General features: G+C 37.2%; 1 protein-coding gene across 1 annotated transcript in view; it reads right to left on the reverse strand.

Moving 5' to 3' along the window:
• Window positions 1-2721: 2721 nt before the first annotated feature.
• The window catches only part of SMIM14 (small integral membrane protein 14), a 62297-nt gene continuing 38754 nt past the window's right edge, over window positions 2722-26264 (reverse strand). The window contains exons 3-5 of the mRNA XM_061191331.1: window positions 16246-16294; window positions 6596-6738; window positions 2722-4599 (exon numbers count right to left, since the gene is read on the reverse strand). Coding sequence (XP_061047314.1) covers window positions 4567-4599; window positions 6596-6738; window positions 16246-16294 — 225 coding nt within the window. The 3' untranslated portion in view covers window positions 2722-4566. The remainder of the gene's footprint in view (window positions 4600-6595; window positions 6739-16245; window positions 16295-26264) is intronic.

Raw genomic sequence — 26264 nt, forward strand, 5'->3', positions numbered from 1 at the left:
TAGGGTGTAGGACCATATATTTAAGAGGTCAGACCTCTGGCATCACAAGGACTGTAAATAACTTTTTTCTCATTCCTAAATTTTCTAGAAATAAGCAGTTTTGTATAAGGGAATAATAAGTCTTACTTGATATGAAAGTTGCTTGATTCTTAAAACTACACGTATTGTTCTGCACCCCTACATTTTCCCTGCCTCCAGACATCTCCCTCCTCCCTATCAACAGACATCTCAATTTAGTGTCTGATGGCTTAAAATGGTTTCTATAATCTAGGCCTGAATAACACCCATTTTAAAGCATAAACAGTTAAGCAATAAACACTTGTTGAAATGTTTATTGAACAAACGTAATCAATTTGTTTGAGAAAAGATATGCAGGGTTAAGTTCCTTGTGAGGAAAAGTCACATTGATAACTCCAGTTTTTAAAAAACCTAAACATGGGAGATAATCATGGTTGGTGTTTACAGAACATTTTGGGGGGTGGGGGAGAACCAATTTTATAAATTGAGATTCTGAGTTGAGAAAACTATCAGATGAAATGGCAGGGATCAAAAACTTATTTTATTAGAATTCCATTTTCTGGGTGGAAAACTAGTATTGCAGAGCCATTTAATGAAAACAGTTTTGCTGGGGATTCAGATATGCACTGACATACAGTGACAAAGTTTAGATTGAAACTTTGTCACTATCTCCAGAAAGTTATATATTTCACAAATTTTGCTATTTTAACACTTAAGTATCATACCAGAAAAACTATACTATTTTTATGTGTATGGGTATTAATGATCTTTTTTTTTTTTAATATTTATTTATTTATTTCTTTATTTTGGCTGCGCTGGGTCTTAGTTGCGGCATGTGGGATCTTCGTTGCGGCATGTTTAGTTGTGGCATGTGGGTTCTTTGGTTGCGGCATGAGTGTGGGATCTAGTTTCCCGACCAGGGATAGAACCCGGGCCCCCTGCACTGGGAGTGCAGAGTCTCACCCACTGGACCACCAGGTCAGTCCCTGATCTTTAGTATCTAGATGCATTCCAGGTCATAAAGCAAATGCAAACTTTCAGTTTTGTGTGTTTTCAGTACAGTTACATGTCTAGCTCCTTTTGAGTAACATATGTCCGCTCAAATAATTAACACGATTGGATATTATACCCTCAAAGCAAATGTCTATTGAACCTGTATTCTAGGAAGAAATAAAAAAATAACAAAAGAAATGTAATTGCAACCTAATTTCCTAGAGATTCTTAGAATCCTTACTTCTGAATACTGGCCCCATACTGTTATTACATAAATATTCTTCTTGTAACTCAAAGTTCATCTTAGGAATTTTTAGTTAGGGGTAAAAAATCTTACAAAGAAACTGTTTAATAATGGATGTTAACATGTTACTAAGCAAGAGATGCTCACTTCTCTTCCCACAAAAGCCAAACAGAAAACAGTGAGTGTTACTAATGTTTTCTATTTATTCATTAATAAAAAGTGCATAGTACAAGCCCTTTATCCCAATCCAAGTACTCAGTAAAAGATTACAATAAACCCTGGATGGCACAGACATGATTTGTTTGGCATGATTTAAACATTTAAAAACAGCAATTAACATTTGGTACATCACATGACCACCTTTGCTTTTAACAAAGTAATCATCAGACATGGTAACAAATACATATGACTTTTCATTTAGAAATATTATAATGTTAAGACTAAACCTACTATTGCAACAACAAAAATTTAACCCATTAACTTAAACTCTCTCCATTTCTCCGTCAAGTTGCTGTTCTGTGTCTTAAGCTGAGCTGGTCAAATTTTAGCACATATTCATTTAGAGTGACAGACTTTGATTCAGGGTGAGAGACTTCTGAGGTTCCTTTGAAGATGTAAGATATAGATAATTCTATAAACACTGTAATATCGCATACCACAAAGACACTAAAAGTAACCATGGAAGAGCTGTATTTAATAGTTACTTCTGAAACTTTCTCCAAGTAGTTTAAAATATGACTTGCTGACCATGGGATAGTGTTTGGATAAATACACGATAAAAACTTTTACTATACACAGTTCCAATGTTAACTTTTTCCACGTGGAAAGCAAAAAAACATTATTTTGCATAAAAGAACATTAAATAACTCTAAAACAAAATAAACTCTTAATGGCATTTGTGGAATGTTTAAGAGCCAAAAGTGATTAAAATGTGAAGCTTTATCTTTCTTTTTTCCAGATTATTTAAAAATGACTGTAGCCACAGTTCAGGTGAATGTTTACAAGCCAAGTAATGAATAAGAGTGTGCTCAATAAAAAGGCCACATGTAGAAGCTTTAGGAATTAAAGAGAATAATATGAATTACTAGTTAGGTTAATAGAAATACTTTATGTGCTATTGCACACTGTCTTTGTCAGGAGTGCAGAGAAATTTTACAAGCAAAAAAACCAAGACTAAATACTTCACTAAAAACTTTCGTTACTAATTAAATAGATGGTCCATATAGGAAAAGGTTAATATTCTAATGTAATATCAATTAAGTGTATGCGACAGAAATGAAGAACTAGGAACAAGAACCCAGATTTCCAGGTCTCTAGCTAACACTCGACATTCTGTTTCCATGTCATAGCCACTTCTTCAACCAAAGTCAATTCTTAATTATTTGTGAGCCACAGATTCAGTGAACACATCAGTATCTCATCCAGAGACTAGCCTTCTAGCAGCTTAGACAGCAGATTGTTAGGAGATATGTGCTAGCCTTCAAAGTTCAGGGGCAAGGACAGAAAAAGGAATGCTTATAGGGATTTGGCTCCATCTTAAGCCATTCCTGCCTCTCTGCTTTAAATGCTTTAAGAGCTGTAGAGCTGGGAAGGCTTCCAATAGGCCATATTGAGAGAAAAAACCTTAAATCTATGGTGTTCATTTATCCAGAATTTGACTTACCTGTGTTACAATACCCCTCAATTAACACAAGTAATTAAGAGTAGGTTATATCATTTCAAGAAGTTGAGGACAAAGCCAAGATGCACAGGAGGAATGCAAGCAGTCAGTAATGGATTATATAATGAAATGAAGCCCTTACAGTGTTTATAGCCTAGAATATAATCATAATAAAGGGGAAAAAATACCCTATGAGCATCACATAATTGTATCAGAGACTCTATTAAACAGTACAATGATATAGAGAAGTTTATTCAATTCATACAAGTAATTTCTCAGATCTATACAGTGAAAAGCTAAAGTGATCTAGGGGGGGAAAATCCTTACATTGATAGCAAAATATCTTCTAGCCCCCATAAATCATCTGCAATCACTTGCTAGGAAAAAATTCCATAACCACACAGGTCATGCAGAATTTTTTTATGCCCTTTGTATTCATTTTCTATCAAACTGAAAAAAAAAACAATGCAACCTTTTACATTACACATTTCAAATTTTTACTTATATTAATGCTCCTCCCCACCCCAATCCATCCTATTACCAAACAAGAATGAGACAGAGGTTGAGAAAAAAAAAGATCCTTGATTGTTTCTCATTTTCCTCCTTTTCCCTTGGAGTAAACCAAGAATTCATTAAATATTGTTTAAAGTCAGAAAGATAACAAGATTCAAAATTTTTTCTTCAAAGAAAACAATAGAGTAAATAAGTAAACAGCATTCAAATATCAGTAACCAAACAGGCCCCCAATACAGCTTTAAGATAGTTTCATTTAACAGGGAAGTTTTACAACAGAAAAGCAGCTTCCTGAGAGGCACCCACTTCAAAAATAAATTATAGCTTAAATTATTACTGTATAGATTACACCTGGCAAATGCAGAAAGAATTAAATTTTTTCCTCCTTTCATGAACTGTGTAAGGCTAGTATACAGTGGCTTACAAATTTCATATAATAGACTGTAAATGATCCACCATATTTAAATCATGTTTAAGTTTTCTTATATTAGACATTTTTATGGGAATAAAAACTTAGTAAACAATTACTTCATTTCTTCTTTCCTCCTTTTCTTTGCCACGTAAGCCAGTTGTAGTGGATGATATAGATTTCAGCTGTAACTTGTAAAATATTCCAAAGGCTGTCACAGTCCCAAGAACTAGAGAAAACTGCCATCCACAAATAAACTACCAAGGTTAAGTGTAAATACAATGTGGTTCTAATTTTCTTTCATACAATCTCAGATAACCCCAAATAACTTTATAAATACCTTATTAAAAAAAATCTTTAAACCCATCAAAACTATTTAAAATATTTAAATGTAGAGATCTCAAATTTCCTTCAATCAGGCCAGAAATTATCACAAAAATTATGATCACAGTTACAAACAGAATGAATGGAATGTTTAAGTTTAGGATAACCAAAAAAGCCCCATGTAACTTTTTAATGTATCATTTACTCAAATACAGGAAAGGTGATAACACAGGAAGCAAAAATAAGCTTGCAAGTGAAATTTCTAGAAGCTCATGAAAACAATACCATCCCATATGGCAGATGCAAAAGGAAAAACAGTTCTAATGGGGTTAAGAGTACTCTGGTCATCTTCGTTCATTTGGTCGTGCAAGGTGTTAACTATTTTTACTTCCCATATCCACAAAGTTAGTCCACAGGAGGGGCTGGTGGATCCTGTCCCTGGCATTAAAGAGAGAGAAATTATGAAATTGACTTCTTAAATCTCCCAGTGCAACCAGTCTAACATATACAGTAAGAATTGAGCAGCAATGCCCCTCACCTTCCCATCCCAAATCATATACTTATTTGGACCTCTTGTACGTTTTTGCACAAGGGAGCACTAGATTAACACTGTGATTCACCGATGTTTGTCTCTTTCTTCCTTGTAGCATGGAAGAAAGGAAAATTTTGTAACAGTGATATTGACTTAGGTAAAAGTGCTCTCCCTGACAGCTCCAGAGGTGATATTTAAACCAATCAAGGTAGTCTCATCCCTCTTGCTAAGGTGACTGAGTACAGTACAATCAAAGTGAAGCTAAAGACTTGTATTTCTCACTACAGAATGTCAGTCAATGAGGAAGTATGTGGCACCAGTTGCAACTGGCAGCCGCCCTATAGGGACCAGAAAGGGAGCCCACCTTGGAATAAAGCTAATGGTCTGAGGAAAGAACCCAGGTCTTTGATGATGCTGTTAAACTTTCTAAACAGTAATCCTACCTCTGGATTTTTTAATGTGTAAACCAATGAAGCCAATTACTTAAACCAGGCTGAACAGATTTTTGTTACTTGTAATAGAAAGCTTCTGAACTGTAAAGGAAAGAGCAGACCTTTTAGGAATCTTCAGGAAGATTCCATTTATTTACTCTGACATGCTATATGAGGCCCTAGTTGAGGATAATGAATTTTTCTACTTGGAATTAGTCAATATGTTCTCTTGCTTATTCCTAGAGCTGTGGGACTATTATTTTTAGAACTGCTGGTCTACAATGAACTAAGGTTCAGAGGACTGTCACTTTTGAATGGCTTCTAATTGAGTTGGGTTTCTTTAGTTCCAAACATTGAGGATGTTGCTCTTTGATATGAAAGTATTAAAACTGCGCACAGAAAGTAAGAAAAACGGCTTAGGAGAAAGCACTTTATCAAGACAATATACAAGCTGTTTTATGGATACCCTCCTCTCCAAGAAAACCCTAAAATAAATTTAAGGCATTTTATATAGTGTTAATGATGCCTTCTTTCTTAACTAAAGTCACCATGCTACATATATAAATGTTTTAATCCTAAAAAAACCCAAAGCACTGACCAGTTAACACTGCACATTTGCTTTCTCCTCTATAAGCAATTGGTCTAACCAAACTTCTTTTTAATAGTAACAACGAAGGACTGGGGAAAAGAAGCAATTATTTTAGGTTGGAGAAGGGAATTAGTGGGATAATTTGGTGTTCAACAAGTAAATCCATCATGGAAATATTTTTAGAGGTAATATCCAAATCAAATGGGAAAGAAAAAAATATAAACACTGGTTCTGAAAATGATTAAAGGAATCCTTTAATGGAGGCTCTATCAAAAACTCCTTGTTGGGTCACTTTATCATACTTTCAGTTAGGTTCTAAAAACGGCTGTAATCATGACTATCAAGATTTATCAACATGAATGATTCCTACCTCTCCTTTTCCCAGCTCAGTTGACCTATTGTGATGCAGAACTGGAAGAATGAAGTTGAGAGAAATAGGATGGGAAAACAGGTTTAGCCAGAGAGGCTCAGTGTCTCTGTTGTATTTAATAGTGAGGACAGAAGGGGAGAAAATGAAGAATGTGTGTGTAGAAACATTTGAACTGTGGATAGAACTGGGTAGTGGAAGACTGAGATTTGAGAAATACTGCTGTGGATTATTACGAACTGGATCATTTTTTATGTTTCTCACGTGAGTAAAGATTGGAATTCATCTTAAAATGATTTGGGGGCTACTGGTCTGTACTTCTCTCTAAATGTAACTCCACGAAGACTAAGCCATTTGGGGTTTCAAGATTTACTAGGAGTACATAGGAAGAACTTACTCCGTGAGCTAAATCTTCCCTTTGCTAATTCAGATATTTCCGTCAAAACAAACTCCTCCCCTTTCCCAGGCCACACCCATCCCCCCACCCCAAAACATTTCTAATCCACAACACTTACATTATGAGGACTGGTTGGTTTTCCAGTTAGGTTGGATCCTCTTAGATTAGGAGGTCTCAGTAGAAACAAGATCACTGCAATAACCATCCAGGCCATCAAGATCATGGTAATACTGATGCCATTATCACTAGGGGGTCCTGGTACTAAAGACAAACAGAAAATGTATTTGCAACCAAAACTGTAGAAAAATTATAATATTGTTAGATAAATGTAAAAACAAATCCTAATGTTTAAATAGCAACTTCAAAAACTATATTATTTAAAAAAATGCATTAGTAATTTTAAGAATTATTAAATATTACAGCTTCAATTTCCCTTTCCTCCTGTGAGAAAATCTAAATGGTAAATGGTGTAAAATACTCATAAGCCAGAGCCTATTAAATAAAGATTTTTAATAGTATAGTAGTTCTTAGTATTTTGGGGCAATAGAATCCTTTGAGAATTTGATAAAAAAGGACTCTCTTTCCACTATAAGAATCCATGTATACACATTCAACAATTTTGCATATAATTGCAGAAGATTCATGGACCCACAAAGCCACCAATCCATAGATATACTGAGATCTACAGACCTCACGTTAAGACCACATGATACACAGTTGAGACACTCTAGGGGTGAGGGGACTATGCATTTTAATTACAGAAGGAGCATGAAAAAATAACAGAGCTTAAGGAAAAGGGGACATCTACGTTGTATAATATATGAATTAATATCCCTTTATGACATTCTCAAACAAATAGATATTAATTTGGCATTCTTTTTTGCAAAAAGAATTTGGATTCTTATCTAGATATTATAGTCTATGCCTTTATCAAGAGAAAAAAGTCAGGTTTCTGTGTAGGTATCAGTCTTTCCAGCTCCTTAAAGCAGCCATAACTTAAATATTTATTTCTGAATAACAAGTACCTAGCACAGTGCCTAGTTCATGGTATGAACTTAACAAATTTCTAATCAATGAAATGTATATTAGAGAACTCAAAGTATCAAAAATGAAAATTCTAGAAGATTAGATTTAAATAGCCTGTCAAGACTAAGTATAAATGTTTGGTTTTGGTCTCACTGCCTCAGGAAAAAGTAAAAGAAATCCAGACAAGATTCTGAAACTAAGCAGATGCATTATGCATTACATTGAGGTCCACGGGCCCAGGGCCGAGGTGGCACTGCTGAGGCCAAAGGGGACAAAGTCAAGCAAAGAGCTGAGCTATCCCAAGAGCAGACTGGAGAGGAACCTAGTCTCTGTTCCAACCCAATCACTTCTCCAGAAACAAGTAACACAGTACTCAGGGGTCATCAATTTGCAATGCTTATCACACAATGAATCAGCATGTCCCCCCTCTATATCCATATTCATTCCTTTCCTTGTTCCCTCCTATTATATGTGCCTCCCTTCATAACTAAAAACCAATTTCTCCACTTAAGTTTTGGATCCCATCACTCTTGCAGAAATTTATCCATTATCCTCTCTCTTGTGAATTCAACACCCTCTTCTCCATTGCAGCCATCCCATAATCACCTAAACATGATAAAGTTTCTCCCATATTTAAAAAATATATATATCTCTCCCTCAACCTCCTCTGTCCAGCTATCAAAGCTAACCTCTCGAGAGTGGTCTATATTTACATCTACACTTCACTACCTCCCACTCACTCCTTAGGTTGGCATCTACCTCCATCAACATTCAAACAACTCTTTGAAAGGTCACCTATGACACCTGCAGGCTGCTAAGCCTAATGGGTAATTTCAGTCCTCATTTTCCATGACCATGCTCTCCTTAAAACACTTTCTTCCTTTGTATTCTGTGCCATTACCACTGCCAGATTTTCTTTCTAACACTTAGCCACTCCTTTACATGCTCATTTTCCTCTTCCTGGCTTTTACATTTTGGAATTCCTCATGGTCAGCTTTAGGTTCCCTTCTCTTCTTTCTCTGCATACTATCATCCTCACCTGTGGCTTCACTTACCTTCTGTATGCAGACCACACCTAAATTTATATTCAGCCCCAACTTCCCTGAACTTCAAACCCAGTATCCAATTATCTATCTACATCAGTAGTTCTCTATTTTTTTTTTAAATCTTTATATCAACAGTTCCTAAACTGTGATGTACTGTAGAGCCAATGCTTCTTAAAAACGTACCTGAATCCCACCTCGCACTTAACATACTCAATATCCCAAACTAAAATCATGAGCATCTCCCCTGCCCCATCCTCCATGCCCTACCAAATTGGATTTCTATCCATCCAACTGCCTAGGCCAGAAACCTATGAAAACACCTTTTATTCCCTCAACAACACTCTATTTAACCCATCATGAAGTTTCTGTCGAGTGATATTTAGGAAGTAAATATTTACTTCCTAAATATCACTCAAGTCTGTCCACTTTTAGCTCCGTGCCCACACTTGCTCAACCTACCATCACTTCTTGTCCGGTCTCTTAACTGATCTCCCCATACCTACTCTTGTCTCCTCTAATTCTGTCCTTTAAGCTGCTCCAAGAATGGTATTTTTTTAAAAATCAAACACTATTATTTTTATTACTAAATAATAGCTAAAAGTTGAGTGGTTACTTTGAACCAGGCATTCTCTCTTAATTCCTTTTAACAATTTTTATTTTTTTGCCATGCCTGGAGGCTTGCAGGATCTTAGTTCCCTAACCAGGGATTGAACCCCAGACACCGCAGTGAAAGCGCCGAGTCCTAACCACTGGACCGCCAGGGAGTTCCTCAACAATCTTATTTTATGGTCGGTACTATCATATCTTCATTTTATAAATGAGGAAAGTGAGGAATAGTGGGAGTTAAATCCCAATGTCATACAGTTGGCATGTCGCAAAGCTGGGATTTAAATACAGTGGTTTCATTCCATAGACTGTGCTCTTAACTTCTTTGCTATGTCATAATCTCTGACAGTATCACATTAGAAGACAGATCCCTGAAAATTACTACTCCTATGGGTAGTAAAAATGGAAAATACAGGGACTTCCCTGGTGGCACAGTGGTTAAGAATCCGCCTGCCAATGCAGGGGACAAGGGTTCGAGCCCTGGTCCGGGAAGATCCCACATGCCGCGGAGCAACTAAGCCCATGCACCACAACTGCTGAGCTTGCGCTCTAGAGCCCGTGAGCCACAACTACTGAGCCCGAGTGCCACAACTACTGAAGCCCACATGCTCTAGGGCTCACATGTCACAACTACTGAGCCCATGCACCTAGAGCCCGTGCTCCGCAACAAGAGAAGCCACTGCAATGAGAAGCCCACGCACCGCAACTAGAGAAAGCCCACGAGCAGCAACGAAGACCCAACGCAGCCAAAAAATAAAATTAAATTAAAAAAATGAAAATTGGAAAATACAGATTTTAAAAGGATTTTGATAAATAAACTTATAACTAGCTGTTAGGTAAAACTAGATTATTTAAAGGTAGTCAGAGAAAGATAACTGTGCCTTCTATACATGATCACTTCTTATAGTGTCCTTTCAGAAGTAAAATGCTAGATTAATTGTACAGACCAGAAGTGTAAGCCCAACGCCAATTCTTATGTTATTCAATTTGGAAAATGGGTCCCTTACTTTTTGATACTCTTCAGAGGTAAAAGATTGTGAAACTTCAGAGAGTTAAACCTCAGATCACAAATTTACTAATGCCTATTTCTAGACAAAGCAACCCTGACAAAATGCCCACTCCATTTTAAGACTCTCATAGTGATAATACGACTCCTAGTTCCCCATAACTGTCTCCTAGCTTGGTTCCTATTGCAGCCTTTCCTTCCTGCATACTGCTGCCAAAAAAGTCTGCTTAAAAAACACTGCTCTTAACACATCTCTGCCGGCTAATCCAGTGACTCACTTCCCACTGCTACTGCTTCAACTCTGAACTCTTCAGCCTGGCCCTTCCTCATCAGATGTGGCCCTACTCATCAATATTACCTCTTACTATTTCTCAAAAAAAGCATCCCCTGCTCTAGTCAACCCCATTCCTTCTTCCTTCTTTAGCCAGTGGTTCCCTGGCCTGCCTGCCCATCAGAATAGCCTGTGATGATACCAATGCCACAGTTTCCAAGGCCCTGCCTCACATCATCTAATTCAGGAGCAGCTCAGGGGTGGGGTCAGGAATCAACAATATTTTTAGAGCTTTCCAAACGAATCTGATGCAATAGTTCAATGCTAGTTTGGCTAACAGCACTTGCCAACTTTGCAAACTCAGTCCTTCTGGGGACTGATTATTTTTCCCCATCTGGCATGATATTACAACTAATCTCATTTAACTACAACCCTCTCTCGTCTGTAAAAAAATCTCCATTTTCTCTGCCCACCCTTTCCTTTCTTCTCTAGACTAGTGTAGCACTTCTAGTTTGAAGGAATGGTTTCCTACTTCTCCTAATTAGGTCATTAACTTTTTAAGAACTGAGACCATCTCATAGCTGTTTGACTCCACCACCTCTTAGATACATAATCTCTGTGCCTCGATTTCCTTATCTGTGAAATGGAAATATTACAATCACCTCATAGGGTAGTTAGAAAGATAGAAGAGAAATGGTCAGTACATGGAAAGCAGCACAGTGCTGGTACACAGTAGGTATTCAATAAACATCAGCCATTATCAATCTGTGCTCTAGTTAAAATCAGTATTAGGATCAACTAGAGCACAGAAAAGACTGAGTGCAGAAAATTCCTTGTGTGAATAGCTACACTGGATAAGATGGTGAAGTGAGAATGAAAAAGGGTCAGACACAAATGGTAACAGGATGAAAGAAGCACAACACTTGGTGACTGCCTGGACTGGTTACGGTAGGAGGAGGAAGAAAAAGTAAGGGTGCCTCTAAAATTTCTGCAGGGCAGTAGTATGCAGAAGAACTCTCCACTTAAAAGGCCAAATGGATGCGGGTTTGACCTGACTTCCCAGGTTTGATAAGAGCATTTCTCTTATTCTCTAATAACTTAAGGCCCATTTCAGAATAAAGGACAATAGCTGAACCAATTATAGTCGAACCTCTTGATCACAGTCAATGTTTTTCTGTTTACAGCAGTAGCACAAACTTAAGATTGGCTCTAGAATGTACTTTCACACGGACATACTGTGCAAGGTTATTAACAAAAAACTGGAAACAGACCTAAACGTCTGCCAAGAGTGTCTGATTAAGAAATTATGGTATATCTCTCTCCTGTGTTTTCTCATCCTGAGTCTCCTCAGGGTGCACTATGGGGGGGCTGGTGGTGGCTGCAGTGTCTGATGGCAGGCATCCTATTTCTATGCTGAGTTCCCTCAGTGCTCACCCTCAGGCAGCTGTAATGTGATGGCTTGATGGCTGCAACATCCTTTGTTTACTGAATTGGCAGGGAACATTTTTTTTCATTCATAAGGTACGTATGTATTCAAGGAATGATTTAAATGAACTCAGACTCTTGCATCTTCCCGTACAAAGAAAAGCGCTGACTTCATTAACTTGAGATGTCTGTTTTTCTTTTTTTTTCTTTCTTTCTTTCTTTTTTTTTTTTTGCTGCGCCACACGGCATGCAGGATCTTGGTTCCCCAACCATGGATTGAACCCACATCCCCTGCAGTGGAAGCCTGGAGTTTTCACCACTGGACCACCAGGGAAGTCCCTGTTTTTCTTTAATTAACAATAATCTTTTGATGTTCCTACTACCTGGTTTCTTGCAGAAACTCCTATATATCCTGGCTCCTCCCTTACCTCTTCAGAGCAGTCCCTCAGAATCATCTGAGAGGCTGTCTTCCAGGCTTAAGTCCTCAGCAAGTCTATCAAATAAAACGTAATTCTCAAAAAAAAAAAAAAAAATTATGGTATATTTGTAAAATGAAATACTATGAAGCTATAAAACAATGTTGAGGGAAGTCTCCATGAGATATGCTATTTTTTGACAGAGGAAAAAAAGCAGGTGAAAAACAGTGTGTACTAAGAAAGGGGGGCAAATAATATATATTTTGCCTGTACATGCATAAAGAAATTCTGGAAAGCTACATAGAAGGCCAATAATACCTAGAGATAGGACGTGGTTAGATGGGAGAATATGAGTAGGAAGACACCTTTTCACTATACACTAATTAACTTCTTGATTTTTGAACCATATAGAAAAACATTAAATTGAATGAAGCAAAAACAGTAAACCTAAAATGTCTTGGGATTGGAGACACTGGGTATCTGAACTGACTTAGACTTTTTGAAATATCCAGGAATAGAGATGAATGGGGTCACTGTAGGCTTTCTGTGATTATTTGCAGTCCCTTATGACAAGATCTGCTTCTTTGTGAAGTCTCAGAACAGGCATGCTACTCAAACTCCCCGACACAGCATGCGGCTAATACAAACAAATATCAGGAGCAGCTATTTTAAAGTCAACACAGAGAGCTGAAAGGGCCTTTGAGTGAGCTGGCCACTATGGTTTTTATTGTGACAACTGTTTGGCACTAAATATTCTAAATATTAATAGAGTGCCAAGTAATCTAGCTATTAAGAAGCACAATCACATGCGGGATATAAAGTCTGTTCCCCTCACTGCCTAGGAATTAATTGCCTTAAGAGGGAAAATACTTTCTACTCTATGGTCTAGAAAAATGTCAAATCATAAAAATGTAAAAGGACTTTGTACACCAAAGTACAGGGTTCCATTTTGCTCAAGGGTTAAGTCTTTGGTTACAAGAAAAAGTATTACAAATAAGATGTCAAATGGAATATTCACAATGAAGCTATTAACTTAGCTGGACACCAGGAAGATGAAAGAGAGGGAGGCTCTAAGAGCTGGCAGATCCTGAGGGATTATTTCTATAAACGTATATAGGTCTCCAGTGGGAAAAGCAGAAACAGAACAGCAGTGAAAGTGGACAGTGCACCAGCAGGCTTTAACCCTGTGATTTTGGAGTTGTATACAGTAATTACAATATCCTCAGAACATCTACCCATCTTTTGATTTACTCCAAAATTAAATTAGCAATAGAGCTGGTTTCCATACAACTCTTTATCTGAAAGACAGTCTTTCAGAAGAGTGGGCAGACTCATTCTATGCAGCTCTAGCGAACAAAACTGTGGGTAAACATCACGATGAAGTGGAATGTAGCTCAATATAAAGAATCATGCAGCAACTAGATATGTTCACAGATTGCAACTAGATTCTGCTACCACATGAAGTAATGAGCTTCATATTCTATTAAATCATCTCAAATACATGCAGCACATCATGGCAGGCACAATGGATACTGTGATATTATGAAATAATAAGAAATACATATTTGGTCTTTATTCTGGTTCCTGTCAGAAAGCTGCTAAAATCCTTGGAATTTCCTGAGTGATAAGGGTGAGAGGAACGTCTTTTCTTATTCATAATAAACCCCTTTCAACCATACCTGAGTTGACGTTAATGAGGTGACTCTTAGTGGGCCCCCAGAAAGCTTCAGGATGGGGACTCACTGGGAGTCTGACCAAGTGATTAGAGGGCTGGAACTTCCAGCTTCCAAGTTATTCACCAATGGCCAATGATTTACTCATTCATGCCTATGGAATGGAACCTCCATAAAAACCCTAAACAACGGGGTTCACAGAGCTTCCCGGTTGGTGAACACATGGAGGAGCTGGGAGGGTGGTGCACCCAGAGAAGACAGGGAAGCTCTGTACCCCTTCTCCTCATACCTTGCCCTAGGCATCTCTTCCATTTGGCTGTTCCCGAGTTGCATCCTTTGTAATAAACTGGTAATAGTAATTAAACTGTTTTCCTGCCTTCTGTAAGCCATTCTCACAAATTATTGAAACAGAAGAAGGGGTTGCGGGGACCCCTTAATATATTGCGGGGACCCCTTATATATCCGATTAATATATATTTTATGAAAATAGCATAAGCTCATTCGTGAAAATTTAGAATACATAGAAAAGTAAATATATCGCTCAGAGGAAACAACTGCTTAAACCATTTAAAGACATGGCTATTAGAAAGGATTTCCACCAAATGCTAAAAGAACTGGGGCGGGGTGGAACGACTGGCCAAGATAACTGAATTAATACTCAAGCTCTAGAGTTGTGCCTTTATACTTGGATTAAAGAAGTGAAATTTCACCCACAGAAATAAGAGTATACTTGGTTTACAGGTGGGACTGGCTCAAGGGTCACAAATACCACAAATATAATAAACACTTGTTTTCCCATAAGGAGTTCAATAAGATTATTTTCAACTGGAAGAACACGTTTTAGCTTTACTGCTGAGGCAAAAATTTATGATGCTTATCAGAGGGCACACTGCAGATTAATGAACGCTACTGAAGAGACAACATAAAGAAATCTGGAGTTGGGGAACCACCACCCATCATCCCCAAAACCTAACGCAAGTCTGCCCATTACTTTCTTGCCCAGAGGCATATAATTATTACCCTGCTGCACCAAAGGACTACATTCTGACAAAGTTTCTACTTTGGGCCAGGCACTGTACTAGCTCCTGTTTCTCTAAGTTGTTACATTTACAGAATTTGATGGGATACCCAGTTCACACAGTAATACCAGTAATTAATAATGTACTAACAAGTTCCTTTATAATGATACCTTACTGTGTTTTGTTTTAGTTTCGCATACATAATAAAGTGGGGCTCAGCTTCAGAGATGTGAAGTATAAGCAACTAGCCTATTAATAAATGCAATCTGGCAATATGTCAAAAGCCTTAAAATGTGCAAAAGGATGTTTGTTCAAGCATTATTTATAATAGCAAAAATGTATTAGCAACGTAAGATTCCAACAAAAGGGAATTATTTGAACACTGGTGTATCCCCATAATGAATTATTATTTAGTCAGTAAATATTTTTAAGGTAAATACATGCTGATATACTCACAATACAGTAGTGAAAAACAACACATGCAAATTGATCCCACATTTCTAAGTATATATGAAATCGAATTGTGCCAGTCTTCACCATCCTGTAAACATCATACTTCCATTCTTACAGTCAAATTATTATGGTATAAGACTGGATTGGCTATTATTTCCCCTCAAAGTATCCCTCAAATTACTTCTGTCCTGAAAAAAAGATGCCTCATATTATAAGTCTGTCAGCTACATTCACCATGCGGGATCCATCTTCCTGCACTGATTCTCACTCTACCATCACCACTGCCCATAAAGCCATGAAAAAACCTCCCTACTGCCCTTACCGTCTTGAGAATGCTAATGTCAGAGCCAAAGGAATGACTCCAATGTCTCCCAAAGCTTCCAAACCTTGGGAAAAAATGGTCTCCCCTTCCTTCACTCACAAATTCTCAAAGTGAGGGGTTTGTGCTAGCAGCCTCGGTGTTCAGTTCAACGAGCCAGAAGTGCCCTGTTCCACGTGTATCTGCCCAAAAGAAGGGTCTTGGAAGGGTTTACACCAACTTGTTAACAGTGGTCATCTTTTATTATTCTGGAAGTTTTTCCTTTTCTTTTTTTTCTTATCTGTGATTTTATAATTTTATTCAATGAACAGGTTTTGTTTTTCTGGCAGGACCAAAAAACACAATTTTTTAAGTTAAAAAATTAAATATTTAAGTAGGAAATACATTACTAAGAACCATTTCCTTAAAGGGCAAACTGTAAGAATAATTTCTGGCAAAAATTCAGTCTTATTCTGGTCTCTAATTCTGCCCCCAATGCCAAGCCTCCTCCTGTCCCATCATTACTTACATTCCTGAAGACATTCTGTGTCTGTGCAGTAGGACTGGGACTGCCTCAACTACAATGAATAAGAAGAAAGGAAAGTTAGCCACTGGACTTAACCAAAAATGGATACTATTTATTGGAAAGATCATGTTTTGTTTTTTAATGAATACTACTACAGTATATATCATACCTTCAAAATCAGATAAAAACATAGATATATTGAGGGGCTGTTCAGTTCAGGGGGATTTTTTCCTCCTCAACATAATATTCAAATATACTGTGATCTAGTGCAATTCACCTATTTAAATTAGGAATTTTTAAAAGTCACCTGTGGATGGGTGGTGGTGGTGGGATGAATTGGGAGATTGGGATTGACATATATACACTAATATGTATAAAATAGATAACTAATAAGAACCTGCTGTATAAAAAATAAATAAATAAAATTTAAAATTCAGGAAAAAAAATAAAAAGTCACCTGTGACAGAAACTCCTGTTGCCGTATGTTATTAGACTTCCCAAAGGAAAAGCACTTAACTGTAGAGGAGAGCTACTAGAAAAAGAGTAAACTTCGTTAATAAGGTTTTTTTCTTCCTGAAAATTAGAAGCCTCTGCTTCTAATAGAAAAAATAGGTTCTCTTTGTAGAAAATGCACCTTTGAAAGGAAGGAATTTTTTTTTTTTCCTTTTTGCTTACATCTGCGTAAACAGTGGTTAGACAAGGAAGAAACTAATAAAAATGATACCACAGGAGTTGGGGATGGGATGGAGGAATGGAGTAGGCTCTGATGAGATGGGATCTGAAGTTTTCAATGTCTATCTTTACATATAATTTAATTTTGGAACCATATGATTATGAATTTTAAAAAGATAAGTGAAAAGTAAAAACCCATCTATCAATAAACATGTATCATCCTTTTATGAATGTTCACCCTATGCTGAGGGCTTTTAGGATGTTTAGAAATGATAATCTCATAAATCTTAAAAGAGATGATACACAGTAAACTGAATGAACATGCAACTTTTCAGTTCAGCCTCATTACTTTATAATGACACCCCCTCTCCATTAAAGCAGTTAACACATAACCTGCAATTGTTTGGGGAAGCAACTACAGAGCAGTCGTGCTTAGCTGGTTAAGCATGGGCTCTGCAAAAAAGGCAGATCTTGATTTAAAGTCAGGCTCCACAACTTTCTAGAGTTTCAAGACCTTGGGTGAATTCTTTAACATCTCTAAGCTTTAGTTTCCTCATCTGGTAAAATGGGGATAATATTACCTATATCTGAGTACAAGTGAGAATTAAAATACACAGTGCATATGAAATGTCGTTAACAACCCAAGAAAGAAGAAACGTTAGCTATTATTATTACTGTGCCAAACAAATTATGACCTCATCTAAAACAATTATTGGAATTAACAGAACAAATCATCTTGTAAGTTGTTCGCTAAGATGATCAGGCTTGCTTTGGTGTATACCACTAAAAGTGTTCTATTTGTTTTTTGGTTTTTGTTTTTTAAATATTTATTTATTTATTTGGCTGCGCCAGGTCTTAGTTGTGGCACGCGGGGTCTTTAGTTGCGGCATGCAAACTCTTAGTTGCGGCACGTGGGATCTAGTTCCCTGACCAGGGATCGAACCCGGGCCCCCTGCATTGGAAGCGTGGAATCTTGGCCACTGGACTACCAGGGAAGTCCCCAAAGTAGTTCTATTTGAATTAGAATGGGAAAACAGATCTTAATTAATGTAAAAATATGCTGGGTACCTTAAACCTTCCTAAATATGAAAAGAATCAATCCAAAACCTCTTTAAAAATTTATGCATTCTACGGCTATTATCAAAAAGACAATAAATAACAAGTGTTGGTAAGGACATGGGAAAAAGGGAACCTTTGTGCACTGTTGGTGGGAATATAAATTGGTCGCAGCCACTATAGAAAACAGTATGGAGGTTCCTCAAAAGATTAAAAATAGCGTTACCATATGATCCAGCAATTCCACTTCTGGGTATTTACCCGAAGAAAACAAAAACACTAATTCGAAAAGATAAATGCAGCCCCATGTTTTCTGTAGCATTATTTACAATAGCCAAGACATGGAAATAACCTAAGTGTCCACTGATGGATGAATGGATAAACACACACACACACACACACAGAGGAGCATTATTCAGCCATAAAAAAGAATGAAATCTTGCCATCTGCGACAACATGGATGGACCCCAAGGGCATTATGCTAAGTGAAATAAGTCAGACAGAAAAAGATAAATACTGTATGATCCACTTATATGTGGAATCTAAAAACAAAGATCTCATGGATATAGAGAAGAGATTGGTGGTAGCCTGAGGCAGGGGGAAGAGGGTGGGCAAAATGGGTGAAGGGGGGTCAAAAGGTACAAATTTCCAGTTAAAAAATGAATAAGTTATAAGAATGTAATGTACAGCATGGTGACTACAGCTAATAATATTGTAAAAAATTACACATTCTAAAGAAATTGAAAAAAAGATTACTAGACCCTTGGGTCACAAATCAGACCTAATGAACCTCCTACTTTACATATACTTTAAGTTTTACTAATTTTTTCCCAATAAGTAATATGTATACACAGTACAAAATTCAAAAGTACAAAAGGATACTCTATGCAAAGTAAATCTCTTGCTCTCTTCTGTCTTTCAGCCTCCACAGCACTCAGGTTTTTTTGTGAATCTCTCCAGAGATGTCCTTACATTTTTATAAGCATATATATCTTTTCCCATTACTCCTCCACCTCTAAGTAGCATTGTAGCGAATGTAAAACAAAAAGAGATTAGGTCCTTGGATTGAACAAGTACTATCTAATTACTTAAGATATCAAATAAGGAGTAAAAATAACTTTCTTGGGTTTAGTATTTAGCAATCATATAGCATATCCCAAAATCTACAGCTGTGATCGAAATGACGAATGAATTATCAGTTCATTGTACATTATGTAACTCAAGTGCCAGCCCTGGCTTTTGGCTATAGCTCTACTTGAACTGATGCCCTTGTCTTCAGGTCTGACTTGCTGGCTGTCTGTAGCTCAATGATATCTACAAATGACATGATTTCCATGTGAAAAGCCCCCAAGTCTTTATACATCCATTTCCTCACAAATCTACTTCCATGGAGGGCCAGACCACCAGCTCTAGGCTTCTTCTTCATGCTTCCATCAGTCTCATCCTCCTTTTTCAATGTGGGTCTACCAGAAAAGATGCTCACTGTGTTCGTCTTTGACCTCCCTGTGACGCTGGCAGGTCTGGGTTTCACCCCACACCCTTGCAGTGGGTTTGTAGTCTATAGCCAGGGTCACCAAACTAAAACCTGTAGGCTGGAGGCCTATTTTTATAAATAGTTTTACTGAAACATAGCCACACTCATTTGTTTACATATTGTCTATGGCTGCTTTCACTACAACAGCTGAGTTTAGTAGTTGCCATAGAGACTCCAAGCCTAAAATATTTACTATCTGGCCCTTAAATTACTCAACACTACTGATAATGACAACCAGCTAAAGACACCTAGGAAATACCCATGAAATACGAGAAAAAACAAGTATTTTTGTGTAGCTATATAAAAATGTTCATTTAGAAATGTGAGATGCTCATTAATTATGTCTAGTTATAATGCAACAATCATTTATTTACTTATTCATTCAAAATGTTTACTGAATGCCTACTACATGCCAAGTACAGTTCCAGGTACTGAGGATATGGTGTGAAAAGGACAAAGTTTCTAGTCTTATGGATCATACAGTCTTGTGGGGGAAATCAAACAATTAACAAGTATATTATAAAAAAGTCAGAGAGCCACACAGAGAATGAAAGTAGGATGGCATACAGTGGCAGTCCAGTAGCCACTTTAAATTAGGCAGACAGAGGCAGTAACACTTAAGGGACTATCTACACAATAATAGCAGTAAAAGATCAAGGAGATGAGCATTCAGGAATTCCAGGCAGAGTAAACAACTAGGAAAGGCCCCTAGATGAAAAGGTGCCTGCGAGCTGGTGTTGAGGAACCACAAGGCCACTGTGGCTGGGGCATGTAAGCAGTATTACTTAGCTGCTGTATTTAGTCAACCTCAGAACCAAATGCTCTCTAGATATGCACAAATCAGCACAGTTTTCTGTTAATGGCATTAGTCTGACTGCCTCCAATTCTAAGACATATAACAGATACCTATATGTTTTATCAATGTGGAATAGGGGTACCTTCTTATTATCACATTAGAAATACATCTAAATACAAATATATTTTAATGATAAATTTATAAATTATATTACTTTAATAATTTAAATAATTTATTATTTATATTACATTATAATAAAAATAACATTACAGAATACTTAGAAATTAATGTGGATTAATTCACTGACAGTACAATTATCATTATTATGTTTTCTAGCATTAAAATATGCACACTTTCATATAATTACAATCATTATAATAACAAATATTTACTGGGAACTTTTATGTGGTAGAGACTATACTAAGAACTTTAATTTATTTAATCCTCACATTCAATGGCAGGAGGCAGGTGCTATAACTCCTACTTTATGGATGAAGAAACGTGTTTGGGAGAGGTTGGCTAACATATCCAGTACTAACTCCAGAGTCTAAATTTTTTTTTTTATAATTTATTTATTTATTTATTTATTTTTGGCTGTGTCGGGTCTTTGTTTCTGTGCGAGGGCTTTCTCTAGTTGCGGCAAGTGGGGGCCACTCTTCATCGCGGTGCGCGGGCCTCTCACTATCGCGGCCTTTCTTGTTGCGGAGCACAGGCTCCAGACGTGCAGGCTCAGTAGTTGTGGCTCACGGGCCTAGCTGCTCCGTGGCATGTGGGATCTTCCCAGACCAGGGCTCGAACCCATGTCCCCTGCATTGGCAGGCAGATTCTCAACCACTGCGCCACCAGGGAAGCCCCAGAGTCTAAATTTTTAATCTCAATTCCGTTCGACTTTACAACATACAAAATTTTGTATCATAATTTTAGTTAACATATCATTAGCATGAAACATTGTGTAACCAACCACAATTTTGAATGGTTACAGAATACTCCAGTGAGTTGATATACAACTGATATAAAACTGAACTGAAGCAAATTCAGAGTAAAGTGAAAATGACCATAGATGTAATTACCTAATAGCCTCTAAGATTAACACAGCCAATGTTTTCTTTCAGCACTAAAAGAGATCTCTTTTCCTTTAGGTGTCACCAGAAGGAGTAGGCTTCCCTTTGGGACTATGATAAAAAACGGTAATATACAATTTGTCCTGCTACACAAGTTTCTAGAAAACTAATTCACTCACATACAATTGGTAAATATAGAAATGATGTCAGCTTTATGTGGTAGCTGTGTTGGTTCATAAATGATTTTTTCTAGGTAAGGGGAACCACAGAGTGGGAGGTCAAATTATGACTTTGAGCAGGTCAAATTATAACTCATGCCATGCAGGCAGAGGCCCTTTCAGCTTTAAAATTTTTTAAAAAGTGCCTTCACACATGCATACACACACATGCATACACACACATGCATACGCACATACACACAAGACCAAGAATGAGAAGAAATTATTCACTGGGAGCCTGGCTGACTGAAGCACTCCATCTCTAGCCCAAGCTGCAGTGAATCTTTGGGACATTCCACCAAGAGCTGGAGTTGGATCCTGCTCTTCTGGCTGATCTCCTATGGGTTCCTGGCTACACTCTACATGTTCACAAGCAGATGATGCTGCAGGCTCTGAATAATGAGGTGCCAAAGTATCATGACCACATTTCTAGTCCAGGACTTAGTGTTTTTCCCAAACCAGCATGTTGGAATATATATTCAGTATGTCAGATTCAAACACTTATGATGGGTAAATTATAGTCTTTAAAGAATTAAAAAAACACATTTAGTAAAACGAGAGAATCTTTTGATGGAACTCTTTAAACACAGAGACCTAACTTACAGTGCATCTCAGTTTTCTCTTGACTTATTTGAAGAATACAGTGGGACTATTGATGCTGATTTTGGCTACTCCAAAAGGAAACCATTTATGAAAGCAAACATAACCAAAAGAAAACCAATAAACAAGGTCCTACTATTTTCAAAACTATATTCAAAATCCTGTAATCAACCATAATGGAAAAGAACATGAAAAAGAATGTGTGTGTGTGTGTGTGTATATATATATATATATATATATGTGTGTGTATATATATATACATGTATATATGTATATATACGTGTATATATATATATATATATATGTATATATATATATATATAGAACTGAATCACTCGGCTATACAGCAGAAATTAACACTACACTGTAAATTAACTATACTTCAATTAAAAAAAAAAGAAAACCAAGGATAATAAATGAAGGAAACAGGCATGGCATTATCTACAGGATGGAGCCATAAACTTCAAGTATTTTCCGTATTACAGTGGAGTGACGGGAACCACATGTGGACTATCTACAGCCAATGGTTGCTGCCTAGGTAAACCTTCATGCTAACACTGATCCCAGGATCCCAGGGAAGATCTGGGATCTTCCACACCTAACCAGGAAGGCCACGTAAAGTTCCTTAGATGAGTTAGCCTCAAAATCAAAGAGACAACATAGTTATGATTAGAAGAAATGTTTTTCTTCCTTGGGGAAAAAGGCAGAAAACAGAGATTTAAAGAATACAAGAGTCTTGGCACAGAGATTTCCTGTTAGGGAAAATGTAGAACCTAAAATAGTCTCTTAGGATATCCAGGAAGCCTCATATAGAACCGTGGCTGTCAGAGGCTGATGGAAAAAACACAGATCAAAAAGAAGATTCTAATGACAAAAAGCAGATAAATGGAACTTCTATGAGGAATCTTACCTTGGAGAAATTCTTTGAAGAAAATTACAAAAAACAGAAAGTCTCTCTTTGGAGTTATCAAAAGGTGCCTGCTATGGATGTTCACATTTCCCCCACCACTCCAAATTCATATGTTGAAGCCCTAATCCCCAAAGTGATAGAATTTGGGGGTGGGGGCCTTTGGGAGGTGATTAGGTTTAGATGAGGTCATGAGAGTGGAGCCACCATGATGGAATTAGTGCCCATATAGGAAGAGGGTGAGACCAGAGCTGTCATTCTCTCTGTGCCATGTGAGCGTACAGCAAGGTGGCTGTCTGAAAACCAAGAAAAGAGCCAAATCACCCTGGCAAATCTGGCAGCATCTTGATCTTGGACTTCCCAGTGCCTCCAGAACTGTGCGAAATAATTATTTGTTGTCTAAGCTGCCCAGTCTGTGGAATTTTTCCAGAGCAGCCCGAGCAAACTAAGACAGTACCTAAACAAGAACTTATCTGCTGTTTTTCTATGTCTGCTCAAAAACCTCATGTATATTGGAGGTGCTCTTCTTTCCCATGCACCGGGTCTACCTGTGGACTGGTAAACAGTGTGGTACAGAACAGTGGTTCAAAAGGGAAGCTTTAAAGTCAGAGGTATCTGTTTTCAAATTCTGTGTCTGTTACTTTCTTAGGCAGAGTTTCAAACTATAGAAGAGATAAATACAATCTGTTATCAACCTTAATGTCATTGTGAGGATTAAATGACATAATTAAATATTATATAAAATTAAATATAAAATGTATATAAAAACTCAGGTCATGGCCCACAGAATGCTTTTGGATTAAAGCAATATGCAGGAAAGGGCTGCCTGTTTGTACAAATAAGCCTACTCATATTTATCACTACTATTTTTTCAAAAAGTGAAATTCCAAAACCAACAACAAAAAAGTACTTTCAAATCAGGGGTTAAACAGTTGGTCAATGTCCTCTGACCAGACCTCACACAGCTCACAGTAACAGGTTAGCCTGAAATAACCTTAGACTGCCAAAACCCAGCTCCCCCTAATTTTTAATACTGCACAGCATTCCATTAAATTGCATCATTTCCAAATTTGTATATGAAAAACAATGTTGTGGTGAATGTTCGTATAAATACATTCTTACACACTTGATTAATCTCTTTAGAATATGGAGTAGAGTTGATATAATGAAGGTATGTACACTTTAAGTTTTGATATACATTGCCAAATTACAGGAGGGGAATTTTAAAGAAATGACAAAATACAAAGTACATTCAATTCAATTATTCCTGCATAATCACACCACTGAGGAAGCCCAGTGTTTCAACTGGGAGACAGCTAAAACCTAACTATATCTGATCACATTTAGTTCTTTTTTTTTTAAATTTATGTTACTGAAGTATAGCTGATTTACAATGTTGTGTTAATTTCTACTGTACAGCAAAGTGATTCAGTTATACATATATATATACATTCTTTTTCACATTCTTTTCCATTATGGTTTATCACAGGATATTGAATATAGTTCCCTGTGCTATACAGTAGGACCTTGTTGTTTATCCATTCAATACACAATAGTTTGCATCTGCTAATCCCAAACTCCCAATCCTTTCTTCCCCTATCCCTTCCTCCCCCTTGGCAACCACAGGTCTGTTCTCTATGCCTGTGAGCCTGTTTCTGTTTCGTAGGTAAGTTCATTTGTGTCATATTTTAGATTCCACATATAAGTGGTATCATATGGTATCCTTCTCTTTCTGACTTACTTCACTTAGTATGATAATCTCAGATCCATCCATGTTGCTGCAAATGGCAATATTTCATTCTTTTTATGGTTGGATAGTATTCCATTGTATATATGTACCACATCTTCTTCATCCATTCATCTGTCGATGGACATTTAGGTTGTTTCCATGTCTTGGCTATTGTAAACAGTGCTGCAATGAACACTGGGGTGCATGTATCTTTTCCAATTATAGTTTTGTCTGGATATATGCCCAGGAGTGGGATTGTAGGATCATATGGCAACTCTATTTTTAGTTTTTTTGAGGAACCTCCATACTGTGTTTTCCATAGTGGCTGCACCAATTTACATTCCTACCAACAGTGTAGGAGGGTTCCCTTTTCTCCAACCCCTCCTCCAGCATTTGTTATTTGAAGGCTTTTTATTTTTTCTTCTTATTTATTTATTTATTTGGCCATGCCACGTGGCTTGTGGGATCTTAGTTCCCCAACCTGGGATCAAACCCAGGCCCTCTGTGAAAGCTTGGAGTCTCAAACACTGAACCACCAGGGAATTCCCTGAAGGCTTTTTAATGATGGCCATTCTGACCGGTGTGAGGTGGTACCTCATTGTAGTTTTGATTTGCATTTCTCTAATAATTAGCAATGTTGAGCATCTTTTCATGTGCCTTTTGGCCATCTGTGTGTCTTCTTTGGCGAAATGTCTATTTAGGTCTTCTGCCCATTTTTCGATTGGGTTGTTTGATCACATTTAGTTCTTAATGACTAAGTAGCATCTCTACATATTTTCCTACAATATTAACAAAAATATTCAATAACTTGGAAGGACCACAATAATCCATGTACATTTAAGCCTGAAGACTTCAAATAATCAGGTTAAAGGCAAGTCTGAGTATTTTGAAAATAGTTTTTGAATGTCTAACACTAATAGGTTGCGCAAATGATATGCATATACTTTCCCAAATCCTACAAAAATACCTTCTAAATTTGAGTTTAATTAATTTATTGAACCAAAAGTCATCACGTAATTTATGGCCACTGATAAGACAACAACATAACTTATATGCTATACCTTTATGGTACAGTCTATTTTGATTATATATAAAGATATAGATATAGATATATGACTGTCCACAAACTCAATGCAACCTCTGGCCAAGAGAGCAATAAATGTCATGAAATGGGATACGTGAGTGGGGGGCAAGAGGAAGGGGGACTCTGACATTTTGCTCTGTATTTCTACATTATTTCAAGTGTCCGTAATTTAGATATTCACATATTACAAGTATATTAAAAGGAAAGACAAAATTCCAATACCATGATACTTGAAAATGAGGCTGACTCTGATTTGCTGTTATGGACTGAATGTTTGAGTCTCCTCAAAATTCATATTTTGAAATCCTAATCCCCAATGTGATGGTATTAGGAGGTGGGGCCTTTCAGAGGTGATTAGGTTACGA

This window comes from Eubalaena glacialis, chromosome 5 (assembly GCF_028564815.1).
Source record: "Eubalaena glacialis isolate mEubGla1 chromosome 5, mEubGla1.1.hap2.+ XY, whole genome shotgun sequence".
Classification (NCBI taxonomy): Eukaryota; Metazoa; Chordata; class Mammalia; order Artiodactyla; family Balaenidae; genus Eubalaena; species Eubalaena glacialis.